This window comes from Mauremys mutica, chromosome 3 (assembly GCF_020497125.1).
Source record: "Mauremys mutica isolate MM-2020 ecotype Southern chromosome 3, ASM2049712v1, whole genome shotgun sequence".
NCBI classification, from domain to species: domain Eukaryota; kingdom Metazoa; phylum Chordata; order Testudines; family Geoemydidae; genus Mauremys; species Mauremys mutica.
Window position 1 is genome coordinate 166,108,087 of NC_059074.1, and position 18,225 is coordinate 166,126,311.

Genomic DNA, 18,225 nt, shown 5'->3' on the forward strand with positions numbered 1-18,225 from the left:
AACCATTTCTCAGAATGAGGCTAGAGAAAAATTATTTGTCCATGTTTTTAAAAAATCCTATAACTGTTTCTTTGAGAAGCTTTAGTGCCTCCATGTTTTTTAGCAGGGACTTGAAACATGGCAGGAAGGTTGTCCTGGTGCAGGAATGTGTCTGTTGCTGTTCCCGAAAAAATTGGCCAAATTATAGGCTTTGAAAAGTCACAATTCACATATGCTTGGTAGAAACTTACTAGAGTTTGGGAGCTACATTTTTCTGAAGAGTTTTTCTGTTGTAAGCATGCTCACAGTTCCCATATGCTGACTGGACTGCACATGCACCATACCCACAGAGTGACTAATCATGCTCCATCCAAGGCTGCAGGAACTGAGCAGGTCTTTCTCTGCAATTGCTGCTCCTAGCAGCTGGGATTTATTCCATGAGCATCATCTAGCCTGTGCACTGAATGAGGCAGAGATCCTGTGGAAAATATAGTATGTGATCATGTAATTAAAGACTGTAGCATAATGCTTATGCCCCAGGGGGCTGAATTAAGGTTACACTGGCAAACTTAACTGTGGCATTTCCTAATTTTTGAGTGCTTGACTTGGCAACGGTAATGTTCTTTTAACGTAGTGTGTGTGTGAGATATACATAAAGATAAAAATGTGAATGCATGTTAGGTTTGTATGTCACTTGCTGTTTTCTTTCTCCCTTATTCCTTTCTATAGTCTTTATATTCTCTTCTTTTCCTCTGCTTGCTGTTCTGGCTGCAGGAGTAGACACTGGCTCAGAATTTGTGATTCCAGTGAGATTCACCTGCTGCTGGCTAGCACTATGTCAAAGCTGACACACTGCTTCAAAGCCAAAGCTTTGCGTGTTTTATATTATCTTGATGCAATCAGCAGTACATTAATTCAAGGCCTGGTTATATTTATAGTAGGGGCATAATGTGAAATGGCCCACTTGGCTGTAACTGAAACATTGAGTACACATTAATCATTTCTTTCAATATAAATTTTTGTACATTTGCCTCTTCATGGGCCCACTTGATATAATAATTTTGTTCCTGCACTGCACAGTATAATTAAAACTTGTATTTTACCAGAAAACACATTATCTTTCTGCAGAACATCCTGGCGTGATTTTATTCTGTAATAGTTCATTTTATATACATTTTCATTTCACATTTCCACTATTAACATGAAACTATTGATTTTTATTTCCACTCAGATTAATATGCAGAAGACTGGTATTTATATAGTAATGTTGTCAGTGTGTGTACCACATAACTGCTTGCCTTTGTGTCCTGGGTCCTGTACTGGTAATGGTGATTTTCAAGTTGTAAGGATCCGTGCTTTAGAGGAAGAGCATCAGACTTCTATCTGTATTGTAGCTGTGAAGCTCAGAATGGTTGCGACAGATCTGAAGTTGGCTGCTGATTTTTTAAACATTATCCTTGGTTTTTGAGTTAGTTTATTCTGCATCAACAGCAGATGTCTGGAATATTTTGCAAAGATCAGTTCATTTCTCCATAATTCTAAACATAGAGGTAACTTAATGGTTAGGTTTCTTCATTAGATATGAGAAAGCATACAGAATGTTTGCAAGTTGGCTACTTAATAGGGATCATGTATTGTAGTAAGATTTGAGTTTTTCTCAGTCACTGTAGCATGGCTTTCTCCTTTTTCTTTTTACCTCTGCTGAAGTTGTGGGTAGATCCGGTATGCCTTTGAGACAGTAGTGTGCATCAGCTGAATAAAATCTCCTAGTTTGTTGGAGCTGTAGAATGTGAAATGATGCCTAGTTTTGTATTTATTACAATTGAGTCATGCAGCAGGTAAAAATGGAGCTGTAGTCCAGGTCTTAGTGCATAGGTGTCTACATCTGAAAAAGTCATTTACAACTGGCACTGATGCTGACTGTCTCAGCAGTGAGCAGAAGTGGCTCTATGTATTTTGCCACCCCAAGCACGGCAGTCAGGCTGCCTTCAGCAGCATGCCTGCGGGAGGTTCGGCGTACCCGCTGCCAAATTACCACCAAAAGCCACAGGACCGATGGACCTCCTGCAGGCATGCCACCAAAGGCAGCCTGACTGCCGCCCTCATGGCGGCCAGCAGGCCACCCCTGCAGCTTGCTGCCCCAGGCATGCGCTTGGTGCGCTGGTGCCTGGAGCTGCCCCTGGCAGTGAGGGCCAAGTTTTAATTGAGTCTGAAGTACCCTAAAACTGAGAGGAGGGAGGATATGTCTCCAGTGTAGCTGGGAGCATGCTTCCCAGCATGGGTAGACAAACGCATGCTAGGCTCTGCTTGAGCTAGTGTGCTTAAAAATAGCAGTGTGGCTGTGTTGGCATGGCCAGTGGCTCAGGCTAGCTGCCTGAATACAAGCTCGCCTGACCCTCTGGGTACCTGCTTGGATGTCTAGCCCAAGCGTTTCCCATGCCACCATGGCCACACTGCTGGTAGGGCACTGTGGTGTAGCTTGCCACTTCCACTGCCTGAATGGTGCCTGTTTTGTGCCTAAGGAGAAGAGGTGAGTCCCCTGACTGGCATCTTACACCAACGCAGAAGTCACTACTTTTTAAGGAGAGGAGTTTTGCAGAAAACAAGACACCAAGAAGGCTGAGAAAAGGAAGGAGGAGACTTAAATCCTTAGGGAGATGAGAAAGAGAGAGATTGAGTGTGTATTGGAATAGCTGGGACAAGGAAGGGAGTAAACAGAAGAATTTAGACATAGAAAAGCGTAATGAAACTGAAAGGCTGTAATGAAGGCTGCCTTGACAGAAATTCCAGTAGATTCCACTAGACTGTTTCTCTTGGTCTTTGTTGATTTCTATTCGAGACTCAGTATTCCCAGGAAGCAGTAGACTAACAGATCTTTATTATATCCAAAACCTAGTTGCCATTTGGAGCCAGTGGAAACTTTCAGGGGCTAGTTCCACTAGAATAGGATATCTTATAGCAACCATAGAGGATTGCAGTGTCCCAGGATGGAAAAAAAGGGGTGAGAGAGATGGAGAAAGGGTTCTTTTGTTACATGTCCAAGAAAATAATTATATAGTATTTTAACAATTACACTTATCAAATCCTTTCACAGGAAGAGCATATTTTGATTTTTTTTTTTTGGTTCCAATTTGTGACAAAAACAAGTGTCAAAATATTGTACTTTGCCACAACACATAACAAAGTGACAAACCTTTCAAAGGGAATATTACAGTGCCTGCTGAGGAAAATAAAAAGTGACTGGTAAAATGTGGCAGTCCACAATGACTGGCAAATTGATCCATATCCTGTATTTTGAGTTCTGTGATACAACAATGCTAAAGGTTTTGCTTTCCTGAGTACTATAAAAATCAAACAAAATACCATGTAAACATAAATAATAGTTTAAACAAGATGTGTGTTGACCTCACCATTGAGTTATTTCATGTTACATTTCATTCTCTCATTTTTCATATATTTATGTTTTACAAAGGTGTAAACCAGAGTTACTCCACTGATATAAACAGAATTGCCTGCTGTGCTATGTAAATAATAGTGTCTAATTAACATAGGTCTAAATTCTGCCACGTTTACTTACATGGTGTCGTATCTTACTACATGAGTAGTGTCCTTTATTCCAATGAGGCTACTTGCAGAGGAGGGCACTAATCAATACAGGTAAGCATGGCAGAATTAGATAGTTGGTAGACAATCTAATTTGCAGGTCATGTCCATGAGAAAGAAATAATTTCCATAACTGAACAAAGCTTTGCGGCTGTAGTTCCTATTTGCGAAAATGAGGTAAGAGACCAGGCTTGTGGAATAACCTATAGCCTCTGAGAAGTAGGACACAGTGGTTCTAAATTCTCTCCTTCTCTTGCTTTGAAGTGAAACCATTGACTTTAATAGTACAGAACAAATCAGGCCAATAATATAAATGTTCTATGAAGGTGAGAAGTGGAGAGCTTTTTCATGCCACATCTGTCATCTTTCAGTATAATGAAAGATATTATCAGGTACTAAAGTTAGCCTCAAAATGACAATATTTGTAACACAAGAGTAAATTATTTGTATATAAAAATAGTGCAAAGTAGATAACCGGTGGATGAACAGGTATTTTCAAGCCTTTCTGAAGTAGCTAATCTTAATATGGCAGGTATTGTATATAAATGAAATGAGATGTCCAAAAATTCCAATAAATTAGACAAAGGTCAAAGATGGGAGTTGCATATAAATAACTTATGCAAGTATGTTAGGCTTGAATTTTGTAAGCTCACTGGGCAACTTAATTTCTATAGCCCTTACTGTTTGAGGCCATGGTGTCAGGTATACGCTCAGATTTTGCATGGTGTGGAAATATGGGCATGGAATAATCCCTTGAGACTGAAAGTGATTGAAAACAAATTTCTTAGAAAGATTCTTGGTCTCCCAAATAATAAACCAGCTGCTCTTCTTAGAGCCGAATCAAACATGAATTATTTTCTGTCCAAAGTGTAATACCATAATATCAATTTTTGGTTTCACATTCACAGTATTCATCCTCATTGTTTGCCGAGGCTATGCTTAGAGGAACTGTTCAGCAGGCCTTTCTCACATAAATTTTCTTGGTTAGAGTACATTCAGAATTATTTTCATTCTCTAAACCTCTCATAATTGGAAATAATTAGATTTAAGTTTAAAAATGTGAACTCCCTAATCAAGCTGAGACCAGAGGATATTTAATAAGCAACTAGACATGGCAATATTTCATCTTGATTCCCTCTTGTTAAAAAGGCTCATCAATATGTCAGATATTCAGACAGTTTGTTTAATAACAAATTAAGGAAGAGGGACTTTACAGCTTTCCATTTTCAATCTGTGCAGTCAGTTTACACAGAAGGCCAATATATCAGCACTGAGAAATGTAACCGCCTCTGTCCATGCAGCTCTGGCCAGGTGGAAGTCCTACCCCATTATTTATTATATTGTAATTTGTATGGCCACTTGAGATCAAAATGGCTTTCAGTGTTTTTGTCCTGGATGCCTTTTTCTATGACCTCTTAGAAAACAAAATACTTATTAGGAATTGACAGTGTATCTGTGCACCAATGGCCATTTGTATGGTCAACTGCTAAAAGAAGGAAAAGACTTGTGGCATAGGAAGCATATATGATTTAATTAGTTCATATTCTTTCAAATTTGTTTTTATATAGATTTTAAAATTCTGGATTTAGTTTATTATAATATATTTAGGTTTTGGTTCATTTGGCCTATGGCTGAGTCATTATTAATAAACTTGCCCTGACTTGTGAGCTCACATCACAACCAATGCAGGTTAATAAATGGTAGGATTTGCCTGCGTATCTCCTGCTCACCACTTTGAAAACTGACTCCAAAATACCCTCTTTACTTGTCTTCACCTTAAAGGTAACTGGTTCTTTTCCTTACTGTGTTCTGCAGTGCTTAGATTCAGTATATTGGCATTATTGATAGTCCTGCCACTGTCTGCAGGGCACAGAAATGGCCTAACAACATTAAGATGGAGACTTAAATGTTTCCACTAATGTACTGGAGTCAATGAAATTATTTAGCCCTATAATTGAAAGCAAAGTTCAATACTAGTGACAGTTTTTGCTTCACACAACCTGGTAAAGCTGGAATGCTAGGTGTATTTGTCACTGCAGCACAGTTTGTCTTCCACCACTAGGTGATATTACTTGCCCTATAGAATATGGCTCTGCAGAAACAGATTGCAAAGCTGAAGAACAAAAGATGCATGTGGTCTTTCTGATAAGCTCTTATAACTATAACTGGGGTTACATCAGTGATGACATAAACCACTCTTTGACACTTCAGGGCTAGACTGGAGCAACAAGCTCTACCTGGAGTGAACTATGAAGGCTACTTGAAGCTTCAGTTAGTATGGAATGTTGCTGTACACCTCCTCAATAGATCAGACTGGAGAGAGCATATTGTAACTGTGCTTCATGTTCTGCAGTAGCTGCCTATATGCCTTAGGTACTAGTTACAGTTTATAAAGCCCAAATGGCCTAGTTCCCTGTTACCTTAGATTGCTTTTGCCACATATCCTGCATCTGCCTGACAGGCTTTGGCTGGCTGTCGAAATGTACAGCTCACCTGAGCCAGGAGAAGAGCATTCTTTATAGTGGCACTAATAATATTTGAAGCGTTAGCTTTAAAGTAACCACCTCTTTATACTGAAACTTACAACACTGGAGGGGTTATCTTGTCTCTTATTTTTATATATATAATATATATATATATATTTAAATGTCTGAAACAAAAAAAGAAGCTACTTTTATGGAAATAGTTATTCGTTTCTCTTTTGTTTCAATGGTTGCTTAAACAATATGAAAATATACTGTATTTCTGTAAAAGTAGCTTTTTTAACATTCTCAGTTTGGTAGGCAGTGGGGAGCCAATCTGGAAGTCTTTACTAAGGCAACACTTCTATTGGAGTTCAAGGGATTGTCATCTAAGTAAGGGCTGTTGGATTGGGCCCAGTTCTAGAGTGTATTAGGTAACCATTGAAAGTCCCAAATCACTTATTTGTGGGGAAGATGTGCAGAGAGGCAGCAGTAGTGTAGACTCTGACCTGGAGCTTGGTCTAAACCCCACTGGAGTCAAAGGGAAGGCTCCCATTGATTTCACAGGGCTTTGGTGTACTCCACACTCCCCTGCATACTAGTGAGGAGGTCTCAGTGGTGGACCTCTATAGTGCCCCATGGGGGGAGGATTATGGGCAGGCAAGGGGTGTGATCAATGGATCTGTGCACAAATCAAACAGACCATGTCCCTGGGTAGAGCAGCATTAATAATAACTGCAGCCAGGCTGCACAAACTGCCTGGGCAAAGAACTAGAATTTTGTCCCTCAGTACTGTTTCTGCGAAGCAAAACATGTTCAAATGGGTTTAGCTTCTTGCTACATACAGCATTCTGGCTTTTAAAATAAAGATAACAACATTGAGTAAATGATTATGCTGTATAAAAGTCAATGCAAATGTGTTACATATTGAACTCCTTTCTTTTTACAGTATAAACCAGTAAATTCATTAGCTGGCTACTCTCATACATTTTAGTGGGGATGCATCTGCTATCATACTCATTCATCTGAACAGTGATTCAATAGTTAATGAATCTCATTAACTCTAACTTCAGAACAGTTATGTTAGTGATTTGAATCCCATTCTCTTACCTATTTAATTTAATGAGATTCTTAGTTAACCTTATTACAGAACTCCATGAGGTTTAACCTTATGTGCTGAATGCTTCCCACAGCCAGAGGAAGAGAAGAAGTTAGCATATTAGCTCCAGGCTTGGTGCCACACAACCATCTCTATAGGGACTATCTGACTCCCACTTCGAATAATGCGGCTGCATGCACCATGTTTGTGACTTTACAGCTGCTAGAGAAGCTTATTGTAGCATGGACTCAGCTTTTAGTAAGTCAGCTAAGTGCTGAGGGCTTTAAAATATATATGGAGTTTTGCATATTTAAAATAGTTTTTCCTTTATGTGCAAGACCAAGCAATTTATTTTAAACAGACACGTTCCTGACTTCCTATAGACTATTTCCAGACTCCAGCAAGGTTTATTGGTGGCAGAGCCATCGCTTGGAGTGGGAGCCAGCTGCAAGGGGGTGAATATTCTGGGATCTAAAAGAAGAAAGTCACTTATAAAGGAAAATTTTGCTGAATTTTCCCCCCTAGGCTGGCTGTTGAGTGTATTTATCACACATAGTTAACCTGCTGGAATTTTGCATCTTCCCTTCATGGATCACCTTTTTAACAAGAGGAGAAATAAAAATGTGCATAACGCAGATCCAATTGTTTCTTAACAAAACTCCACAGTATAAAAACTAACAAGTATATAATAATTCAATACTATAGAAATACTACCATTTTTGTGCTAAAACTTTTTAAAAGCACCTCTGCTTTTAAAATAATGATAAAATATATGTAAGAATAACATACACTATGGAGAAGCAAAAAATACTGCAAAATGAAGTCTGGGATCTCCTCCCAGGCTGCTCTCATGACTAGCAACCCCCTTAGCAATCTCATGTTCTTCTTATTTCCACATGTTTGTGTTCTAAGACAAATGAGAAAAACTCCTCCCATATCACAAGCAATCCTTAAATCTTGTATTTTATCTCAATAAATAAAAAGTGTATATGAAAAATATTCTTCCATACCAGCATAAGATCCTCATTAAATTGGGAGAAATGGGTGTTACCATCTTCTGAGGATCCATCTCTTTGCACAAGTAAGGGGAATTGCAGTCCATATGAAAAAGATTTTGTACCTGATTTTTTTCATCAATACATAACTTTGACTCAGTTAGTAGCTTAAGATTCCATTCTGTCTTGAAAGCAATTTGATAACATTTGACCAACATTTTTTTAATATTAGGAACTTGTCAAATAATGTGTCAAATCACCACCCTCATTCACATCCATTTGTCTCGTTGTCCAGTGGACCACTTTTGAGCAAGCAAGCAGAAAGCCAGTAATGTCTTTTCATCATTTTTAATGGCTGTAATTTCATTTTAAACACACTAGTGGATCTTATAGTTAAGATTTGTCTTATCAAGGCAGGCACATTTTATATCTCATTATTTGTGGCTGCTAAATTCACACTTGCGAGTGATATTTTTCCACCTTATCCTGGCAATGATTTTTCTGTCCTTAAATTACAACATTCTATATTAAGGTTTTCCACCCTATGTTGCTGATTATAAATTTCAACTCAGACCCCAGTTTTATAAAGATACTAGTCTGAGGGTACGTCTACACTACGGGACTATTCCGAATTTGCATAAACCGGTTTTGTAAAACAGATTTTATAAAATCGATTGCGCGCGGCCACACTAAGCACATTAATTCGGTGGTGTGCGTCCGCGGTCCGAGGCTAGCGTCGGCTTCTGGAGCGTTGCACTGTGGGTAGCTATTCCCTAGCTATCCCATAGTTCCCGCAGCCTCCCCCACCGCCCCTTGGAACTTCTGGGTTGAGATCCCAGTGCCTGATGGGGCAAAAATCATTGTTGCGGGTGGTTCTGGGTAAATGTCGTTAGTCACTCCTTCCTCTGGGAAAGCAACGGCAGACAAGCATTTCGCGCCTTTTTCCCCTGGATTGCCCTGGCAGATGCCATAGCATGGCAATCATGGAGCTTGTTTTGCCTTTTGTGACTCTCACCGTATGTGTACTAGATGCCGCTCACAGAGGCGATTCAGCAGCGCTACACAGAAGCATGCTTTTGCTTTTGCATGACAGCAGAGATGGTTACCAGCCATATTGCACCATCCAAACCCTTCCATAAATTGGAACTAAGATGATCATGGCTACCAGTCCTTTTGTACCATTTGCTGCTGTCATAAGTGCCCCTGGCTGCTCTTAGCCAGGGGCGCAAAAGCCAAAATTGGGAATGACTCCCTGAGTCAATCCCTCCTTTTTGGTATCTAAAAATAGAATCAGTCCTGCCTAGAATATAGGCAAGTGTACTAGATAACCACTGTATCATAGAACCAGAGAGCACAGCTGCTCTGTGTCAGATCCTGCAGAAATTATGATCTGTATGCTATTCACAGGGGGTGCTCCTGTAACAACAACACCTGTTCATTCCGTTCTTACCCCAGCCTTCCTGGGCTACCATACCATTGTCCCCCCACTTGTGTGATGAAGTAATAAAGAATGCAGGAATAAGACATGGTGACTTGTTAGTGAGAAATGAGTGGAAGGCAGCCTCCAGCTGCTATGATAGTCCAGACAGGACATTAAGCAGTGTGTAGGAGAGAAGCCCAGCGTCCCTCTGCTAGTCCAGGGGCAACTGAATCTTTTCTTTACACATGAAGGGTGGGGGCTGATGGAGCTCAGCCCCCTGTTGCTATGATGACGATGGTTACCAGCCATATTGCACCATCCACCACCAGAAAAAATTAGGGCCAGGCGCCCTTGATCGACCTGACGGATGCTAGTCAGCATGGTTACTGCCCCATGTGCCAATAGGCTGATGACGAGGACGGTTACCAGTCCTTTTGTACCATCAGCCACCCATGGCAGGGGGGGAGTGATGATGTTGGTGTTGACGACTGCAGCATTCAGTAAAGATAGGGTGACATGTAAAAGAGTCAGAGGATTGTTTTCCCTTTCGCTTCTGGGGGTGTGTGGGGGGGGGTGAGTAGATTGCCAAGCTATGCCCTGACCCACCGCGGACACTGTGTTTGACCCTAGAAGTATTTGGAGCTCAGCCAAGAATGCAAATACTTTTCGGAGGCTGCAGGAACTGTGGGATAGCTTCAGTCCTCCAGTCCATGAGCGTCCATTTGATTCTTTGGCTTTCCGTTATGCTTGTCACGCTGCAGTGCGCTGAGTCCCTGCTATGGCATCTGTCTGGAGATTTTTAAAAAAGGATTCTGAATTTCATCTTCTGTAACGGAGCGCTGATAGAACGGATTTGCCTGCCCTTACAGCGATCACATCCGCATGGTCCGTGCTGGAGCTCTTTTTTTATTTTGATTTCGGACTGCATCGCCACCCGTGCTGATCGGAGCTCCACGCTGGGCAAACAGGAAATATTCAAAAGTTCGCGGGGCTTTTCCTGTCTACCTGACCACTGCATCCGAGTTCAGATTGCGGTCCAGAGCGGTCACTGGTGCACTGTGGGATAGCTCCCGGAGGCCAATGCCGTCGATCAGCATCCACACTAACCCTAATCCGATATGTTAATACCGATACTAGCGTTACTCCTCTCGTTAGGGAGGAGTACAGAAACCGGTTTAAAGAGCCATTAAAATCGATATAAGGTGCCTCCTAGTGTGGACGGTTGTGGCGTTAAATCGGTTTTACGCTCCTAAAACCGGTTTAAACGCCTAGTGTAGACCAGGCTTAAGTATATAATAAGGTAAAACCTAAAGATGTTGTAAAGGCCAAATAGTAGAACTTGGTTCAAAAAAGAATTAGATAAGTTCACAGAGGACAGGTTCATCAGTGGCTATTAGCCAATATGGTCAGGAGTGCAATCCCATGTGCCAGGTAGTAAACCATAGACCGTTAGAAGATGGGACTGGACGACTGTGAATGGATCACTCAATAATTGCCCTGTTCCATTCCTTCCTTCTGAAGCAACTGGCACCGGCAAATGTTGGAAGATAGGATACTGAGCTAGATGGACCATTGATCTCACCAGTATGGATATTCTTATGTTCTTATATCTTTGCTGCCTCTTTTTACATTTCAGTGCCATCAGTGAAGTCAGTGGAATTGCAGAATGTTACTGAATTCAGAATTTTCCTGTATTTTTGGAAGTTCATACACAATTAAATAAAAAAATCTTGTTATCCATGGGTTTTCCCTAGGGTGAGCGGACAGCATGTTTGAAAAATCCAGATGGGATGGGGGGTAATAAGCGCCTATATAAGACAAAGCCCCAAATATCGGGACTGGCCCTATAAAATCGGGACATCTGGTCACCCTAGTTTACCCCAACAGTTTTGACTGACAGAAAAGGTTATTATTTGAGATATAACATTAAATCTATGCATTAAAAAGCCTTTCCATCTAATCAGTAGAATTCCATAATCTGTATGTTATTTCCATGTAACTGGTGGATTCATGGACTAATAACAACCACAAGCTTATAAACATGGCTGATTTGGATGCTGCTGCCAAATCTGCAGTCTCAGAGGCTCCAGACTGGGCTTTATCATATTATGGCCAGGCTGAATTGGTAGTGTGGGGTCTAGTGCTCAATGCCCTATGTGGTATTAAATATAAACTACTTAATGTTGAGTGAAAGCTCTTTGGTAACCATAACTTGAGATCCCCTGTGGAATTGGAATGTCTATTCTTTATGATAGCCCCGCCATGGACATTTCACAGATTTTCTCTCCTTTTTAGTAAAAAGGGGAAGATGGATAGTCCTGGCACTTGGATGAAAGAGATCTGGGTTCTGCCAGTGCCAGAGATTTGCACTCTGTGATCGTGAGCTGTTTAGTTAGTCTCCCTGCGCTTTGGTTTCCTCATCTGTAAAATGGAGGTGATAATATTTCTTGCTTCCCAGGGGTGTGGGGAGGACAAAGTCATTCATGTCTATGAGGGGCTCAGGGTACTAAAGTCACAAGTGATGGGGACCATGAATGTACCTACACAGATAAAAACCTGTCTAGTTCTAACTGCTTCCACAAACACCCCACCCCACCCCACCGATCCTAACATCTTACCTACTCCTCCATTAAATTTGGATCAGCCCTTAATGCTTACATAGTATAGGAGTTTGGAGCAAGTATGGAAGAACCAGCAGTGCTTATAAATAAGTTTGTTGGCTGTTGAGCATAATTATGTGGGCTCATTTTTATAATTATTATAACCTGATAGCAGTTACTGAGCCACACTTATCCTTTGTGTAATGCGACAGATTTCAGTGCTTTTCTTCCAGGGATGAATTGTTCAGTAATTTTCTTTTTATTTTGTTGCCTATTCTTATTTGCACAGATGTGAAAAACTCAGTTGGAAAAAATGATTTTTTTAAAAGCCTTAAAAATGTACATTTTTTTAAAAATGAGTGTTTTAGAAAAGGAAAGCATTAAGTACAATTTTGTGTATACCAATATGAAGCACACTTTATTTTTAACTTTATTGTCTTTTAGGGGGATCAGATATTGAATACCTTGATTTTTACAAGCCAGTGGTATGGTTCTGGATCCTTGTAGGACTTGCTTATTTTGCTGCTGTCCTGAGCATGATTGGAGACTGGCTAAGAGTCATATCAAAAAAGACAAAGGAAGAGGTAAGAGCATCTTGTATCTAAGAACAATTTGCTTCTTCATTTATATTTGGATTAGAGGACAGGAAAACACTATGAGTGTTTATAAAGTAAATATTTGCTTTTAGGGCATGAATCAAAGTTGCCTATATATGAGGTACAGCATGTGCTGCAATACCTGATGTCATTATACAATTCATTTGTACCGGTTTGGTTGAATATATATTGATTTTATGTCACTATTTATAAACTCAGGTAAACACAGATATCAATTAAAGGAAAATGTGTGCAGTACAAAAGTACACCTATCTTGCTGGAAGGAAATGTCCCTTTTTATAGGAACTATTTTTGATAGTTAAGCCATGCGCTCAGTGTTTGGAGTAATAATATTTTCCCTATGATTTTTTGCTATATGATACAGATATGTAAAGTAAAAGAATCAAATGTACCACTACATAGCCATATTAAACAGTAAGAGACTCCTGGACTTGTTTTAGTGATACATTAATTTGTCTTGTGTTACTTGTCATAGAGTGGACTGCACCTAAGGCATGGACCATTAAAATATGTCCAGAGGTGTTTTACAATAGTCTCATTCAGTTACATACTTATCAATTCGCAAGTCAGATATGTTGGTTTAAGTTCAAATGTACTTTTTCATGTAAATGTGTTTCTATCATTCCAATGTTGATGAAGTAGTTTAATTAAAATGTAATCAGTTAGCCAAATGGCTTGGTTTCAGCAAACATTTTGGGATAAGTAAAAGCTCTTTTGGTTATGGCTAATGAGAACAGGCTTGATTAAAAAGCTTTAAACAGAAATTCATTAGTTAAGAAAAAATATTTTGTTCAGAAGCAAGATATTCATTCCATGTGATCTAGGTTCACGTCATCTGCAAATACTTCATCTGCAGTAATCAAAGACAATACAAGGAATCATTGTTTTCAGTGGTGATACAATGTGAATTGCTCTCCTATATCTAGCGCTATCTTGTGTTGCCTATGTTTAGTGGTATCATTCATGTAACTGATTGCGAAGGGTTGATATGAGTGCATTTTATTGTGAATTCATAGTCACTTATTCTGAGAAAAGAATTGGCATCTAATTAATGAAAGGGTATTAATCTAATGTCCTCTGTTAGAAGACAATATGTGTATTAGTTCTGCACAAGTTAAAGAAGATAGCTGCTCATCTTGGCCTTATTCCTGCAAACTCTCTAAGGATGTTTGTAACTTTACTCACATGAGTAGTCCATCTGATGTCAATGACACTACACATGTGATTACTTGCATGCACAACATGTTTAACCATTTGCAGGTTTGGAACCCTGCTCTCTGGAAAAGTGGGGAAGGAATCTATGATGCCCACTCAGCACTGGCTGCTAGAAAATAAACAGGTTACTTCAAATTTTGCTGTTATAGCCCTTAGTAATCTGAGCATAGCGAGTGAGTGAGTCTTCCATTTGGGGAGGCTCACATGCGAGCGCCAGAAGTTCCCTAGAAGTGGGTTCGGCCACTGGCACCTGGACTGTGGCCCCGCCCCCACTTGGCCCTTCCCCCCCCACAAATCCCCACCCTGGCGCCACCTCTTGCCTCCCCCAAGGCCCTGACTGCCACTCACTCCTCTCCGCCCCTTCTCCCTGGGCCCCCGCCATTCGTTTCTCTTGGTCCCCTTCCCGGAATGGCAGGGGCCACCATGGGGTCATGGCCCCATCACTTTTTCCTGCCTTAGGTGAGCGACGGAAGAGAGGGGGCAGAGAGGGGCGGGCAGGGGGAGGCCATGGGGGATGAGGCAGAGCAGGGGCAGGAAGAGGCGGACCAAGGGTGGAGCCTCGGGGGAAAGGCAGGGAGGAGCATAGGCGTGGGGAGGGCTTCGGGGAATGAAGTGGAGCAGGGGTGAGCCAGAGCATGGGCGTGGCCATGGTCCAGGTGCTGTTCCACCCCCTTGGATCGAGCTTTGCTTCTGGCATTCCAAAGGTGGTGGTTGGCTGGCACGCTTCCGGAGGGGTGACCTGCGCCACAGCCACGGCATTTCCCCCCTGCATGGCTGTACTTTTGCCTCCACTGACCTTTTATCTGCACCGCCCATGAATCTGAGCCTGACACATTTGACAAAAAACTTCTCTCTCTCTCTCTCTCTCTCTCTCTCTCTCTCTGTTACACTGAGGCGATTGCAGACAGCTAGGTCATTCTTGTATTCCTGATATTCCATCTGAATCTTTCTTTTACAGGGCCTTCTTAGTTCAGGAAAGCTCTCTTCAGGGTTTAGAGCAAAGCCTTTCTGTTCATGTCAGTGCATCTTTACCAGTTAGATCTCCTTTTTCTTCATCATCGACTATTTTTGGACTATTTTCTTTCATCCAGTTTTCTGAAAGAAACAAGCTGATCTCTGTGGGCGTGTATCCACGTTTTGTTTATGTTCTCTCTAAAGCTTGTTGAGTATCACAGATACTCTGTGTGGAGATGGGCACTTCATCACTAAGGGAGAGAGTTTCAGAAGTGCCTGAGGGTACGTCTACACTATGGGATTATTCCGAATTTACATAAACCGGTTTAGCAAAACAGATTGTATAAAATCAAGTGCGCGCGGCCACACTAAACACATTAAATCGGTGGTGTGCGTCCACGGTCCGAGGCTAGCGTCGATTTCTGGAGCGTTGCACTGTGGGTAGCTATCCCGTAGCTATCCCATAGTTCCCGCAGCCTCCCCCGCCCCTTGGAATTTCCGGGTTGAGATCCCAGTGCCTGATGGGGCAAAAATCATTGTCGCAGGTGGTTCTGGGTAAATGTCGTCAGTCACTCCTTCCTCTGGGAAAGCAATGGCAGACAAGCATTTCGCGCTTTTTTTCCCTGGATTGCCCTGGCAGATGCCATAGCATGGCAATCATGGAGCCTGTTTTGCCTTTTGTGACTGTCACCGTATGTGTACTAGATGCCGCTGACAGAGGCGATTCAGCAGCGCTACACAGCAGCATTCATTTGCTTTTGCATGACAGCAGAGATGGTTACCAGCCATACTGTACCATCTACCATACCATAAATTGGTAATAAGATGATCATGGTTACCAGTCCTTTTGCACTGCACCATTTGCTGCTGTCATAAGTGCCCCTGGCTGAGATCAGCCAGGGGCGCAAAAGCCAAAATTGGGAATGACTCCCTGAGTCAATCCCTCCTTTTTGGTATCTAAAAATAGAATCAGTCCTGCCTAGAATATGGGCAAGTGTACTAGAGAACCACTGTATCATAGAACCAGAGAGCACAGCTGCTCTGTGTCAGATCCTGCAGAAATTATGAGCTGTATGCTATTCACAGGGGGTGCTCCTGCAACAACCCCACCTGTTGATTCCGTTCTTCCCCCAGCCTTCCTGGGCTACCGTAGCATTGTCCCCCCACTTGTGTGATGAAGTAATAAAGAATGCAGGAATAAGACACAGTGACTTGTTAGTGAGAAATGAGTGGAAGGCAGCCTCCAGCTGCTATGATAGTCCAGACAGGACATTAAGCAGTGTGGAGGAGAGGAGCCCAGCATCCCGCTGCTAGTCCAGGGGCAATTGAATCTTTTGTTTACACATGAAGGGTGGGGGCTGATGGAGCTCAGCCCCCTGTTGCTATGATGAAGACGGTTACCAGCCATACTGCACCATCTACCAGGAAAAATTAGGAGCAGGCGCCCTTGATCGACCTCACTGATGCTAGTCGGCATGGTTACCAGTCCTTTTGCACTGCCCCATGTGCCAATAGACTGATGATGATGATGGATATCAGCCATATTGTACCATCAGCAACCCATGGCGGGGGGTGAGCAAGGATGTTGGTGCTGAGTGCTGCAGCATCGCGTCTATCTGCAGCATTCAGTAAAGATAGGGTGACATGTAAAAGAGTCAAGAGAGGATTGTTTTCCCTTTCACTTCTGGGGGTGGGGGGGTGCGTAAATTGCCGAGCTATGCCCTGACCCACTGCGGACACTGTGTTTGACCCTAGAAGCATTTGGAGCTCAGCCAAGAATGCAAATGCTTTTCGGAGACTGCAGGAACTGTGGGATAGCTTGAGTCCTCCAGTCCATGAGCGTCCATTTGATTCTTTGGCTTTCCATTACGCTTGTCACGCAGCAATGCGCTGAGTCCCTGCTATGGCGTCTGTGTGGAGATTTTTAAAAAATGATTTTGAATTTCGTCTTCTGTAACGGAGCGCTGATAGAACAGATTTGCCTGCCCTTACAGCGATCACGTCCGCATCGTCCATGCGGGAGCTCTTTCTTTATTTTGATTTTTAACTGCCTCGCCACACGTGCTGATCGGAGCTCCACGCTGGGCAAACAGGAAATATTCAAAAGTTCGCGGGGCTTTTCCTGTCTACCTGGCCACTGCATCCGAGTTCAGATTGCTGTGCAGAGCGGTCAGTGGTGCACTGTGGGATACCACCCGGAGGCCAATACCATCGATCTGCGGCCACACTAACTCTAATCCGATATGGTAATTCCGATACCAGCGCTACTCCTCTCGTTAGGGAGGAGTACAGAAATCAATTTAAAGAGCCCTTTATATCGATATAAAGGGCCTCTCAGTGTGGACGGGTGTGGCGTTAAATCGGTTTTACGCTCCTAAAACCGGTTTAAACGCTTAGTGTAGACCAGGCCTAAGAGGCCTTGCCTAGGGACAAAAGTCCCATTGTAAGTCAACAGAACTAGTGCTCCTAAATCCCATTTACACTTTTGAAAGCTCTCCAGTAATTAACGTTTACCATATCTTTTGGTTTCAGTGAACATGCTTTGAATTCTGTGAAACTGCAGGGACTTAATTTAAAATTTTTGGAACATTATGGTGTTGTGGTTGACGCAATGGCTTGGGATTCCTTGCTCTGCCATGGATTTCCTGTGTCCCCTTGTGCAAGTCACGTAAAACTGATTCTCATTTACATTAACTTCTCATTGCAGAGTATAAATGAGAACCTGGTCCTTAATCTCTCTGTGCTTCAGTTTCCCATCTGTAGAAGAGTGATAATAAAGCTTCCTTTCATATACCCTTTTGTTTTCTCTATTAAGCTATGTCTACACTTGAAGCTGGGGATGTGATTCCCAGCTTGTGTAGACATATCAGCATTAGCTCTCTTTGAGCACCATGCTAAAAATAGCCCTGTCAAAGCAGTGGCATGGGCAGGTACATGCCCAGAGGGTCCAGGTGGGTACATACTCAGGATGGTTCGTCCGAGCTGCTGCCCATGCTACTCCCTATGCTGTTATTTTTAGCACAATAACTCAAGCGGAGATAGAGCTGGTATGTCTACATGAGCTGGGAATCACACCCACTGCTCCAAGTAGAGATGTAGCCTTAGATTGTGAGCTCTTTGGGTGAGGCATGATTGGTACCAAATGTTTGTACAGCATCTAGCAAAATGGAGCCCTAATTTTGATTGGGGCCTCTAAGTACTCCTGTCTCATACATTACACTTTATTTTTATTAATTGGACTTGGATTTTTTTAAAAACTTCACATGCGTTGATTTTAACTA

General features: G+C 42.0%; 1 protein-coding gene across 2 annotated transcripts in view; it reads left to right on the top strand.

The window, feature by feature from the left end:
* KCNK2 (potassium two pore domain channel subfamily K member 2) overlaps positions 1-18,225 on the top strand; it is a 231,127-nt gene that overhangs the window by 179,863 nt on the left and 33,039 nt on the right. For both annotated transcript variants that reach the window (XM_045009863.1, XM_045009865.1), the window contains one exon: positions 12,603-12,742. In XM_045009863.1, coding sequence (XP_044865798.1) covers positions 12,603-12,742 — 140 coding nt within the window. The remainder of the gene's footprint in view (positions 1-12,602; positions 12,743-18,225) is intronic.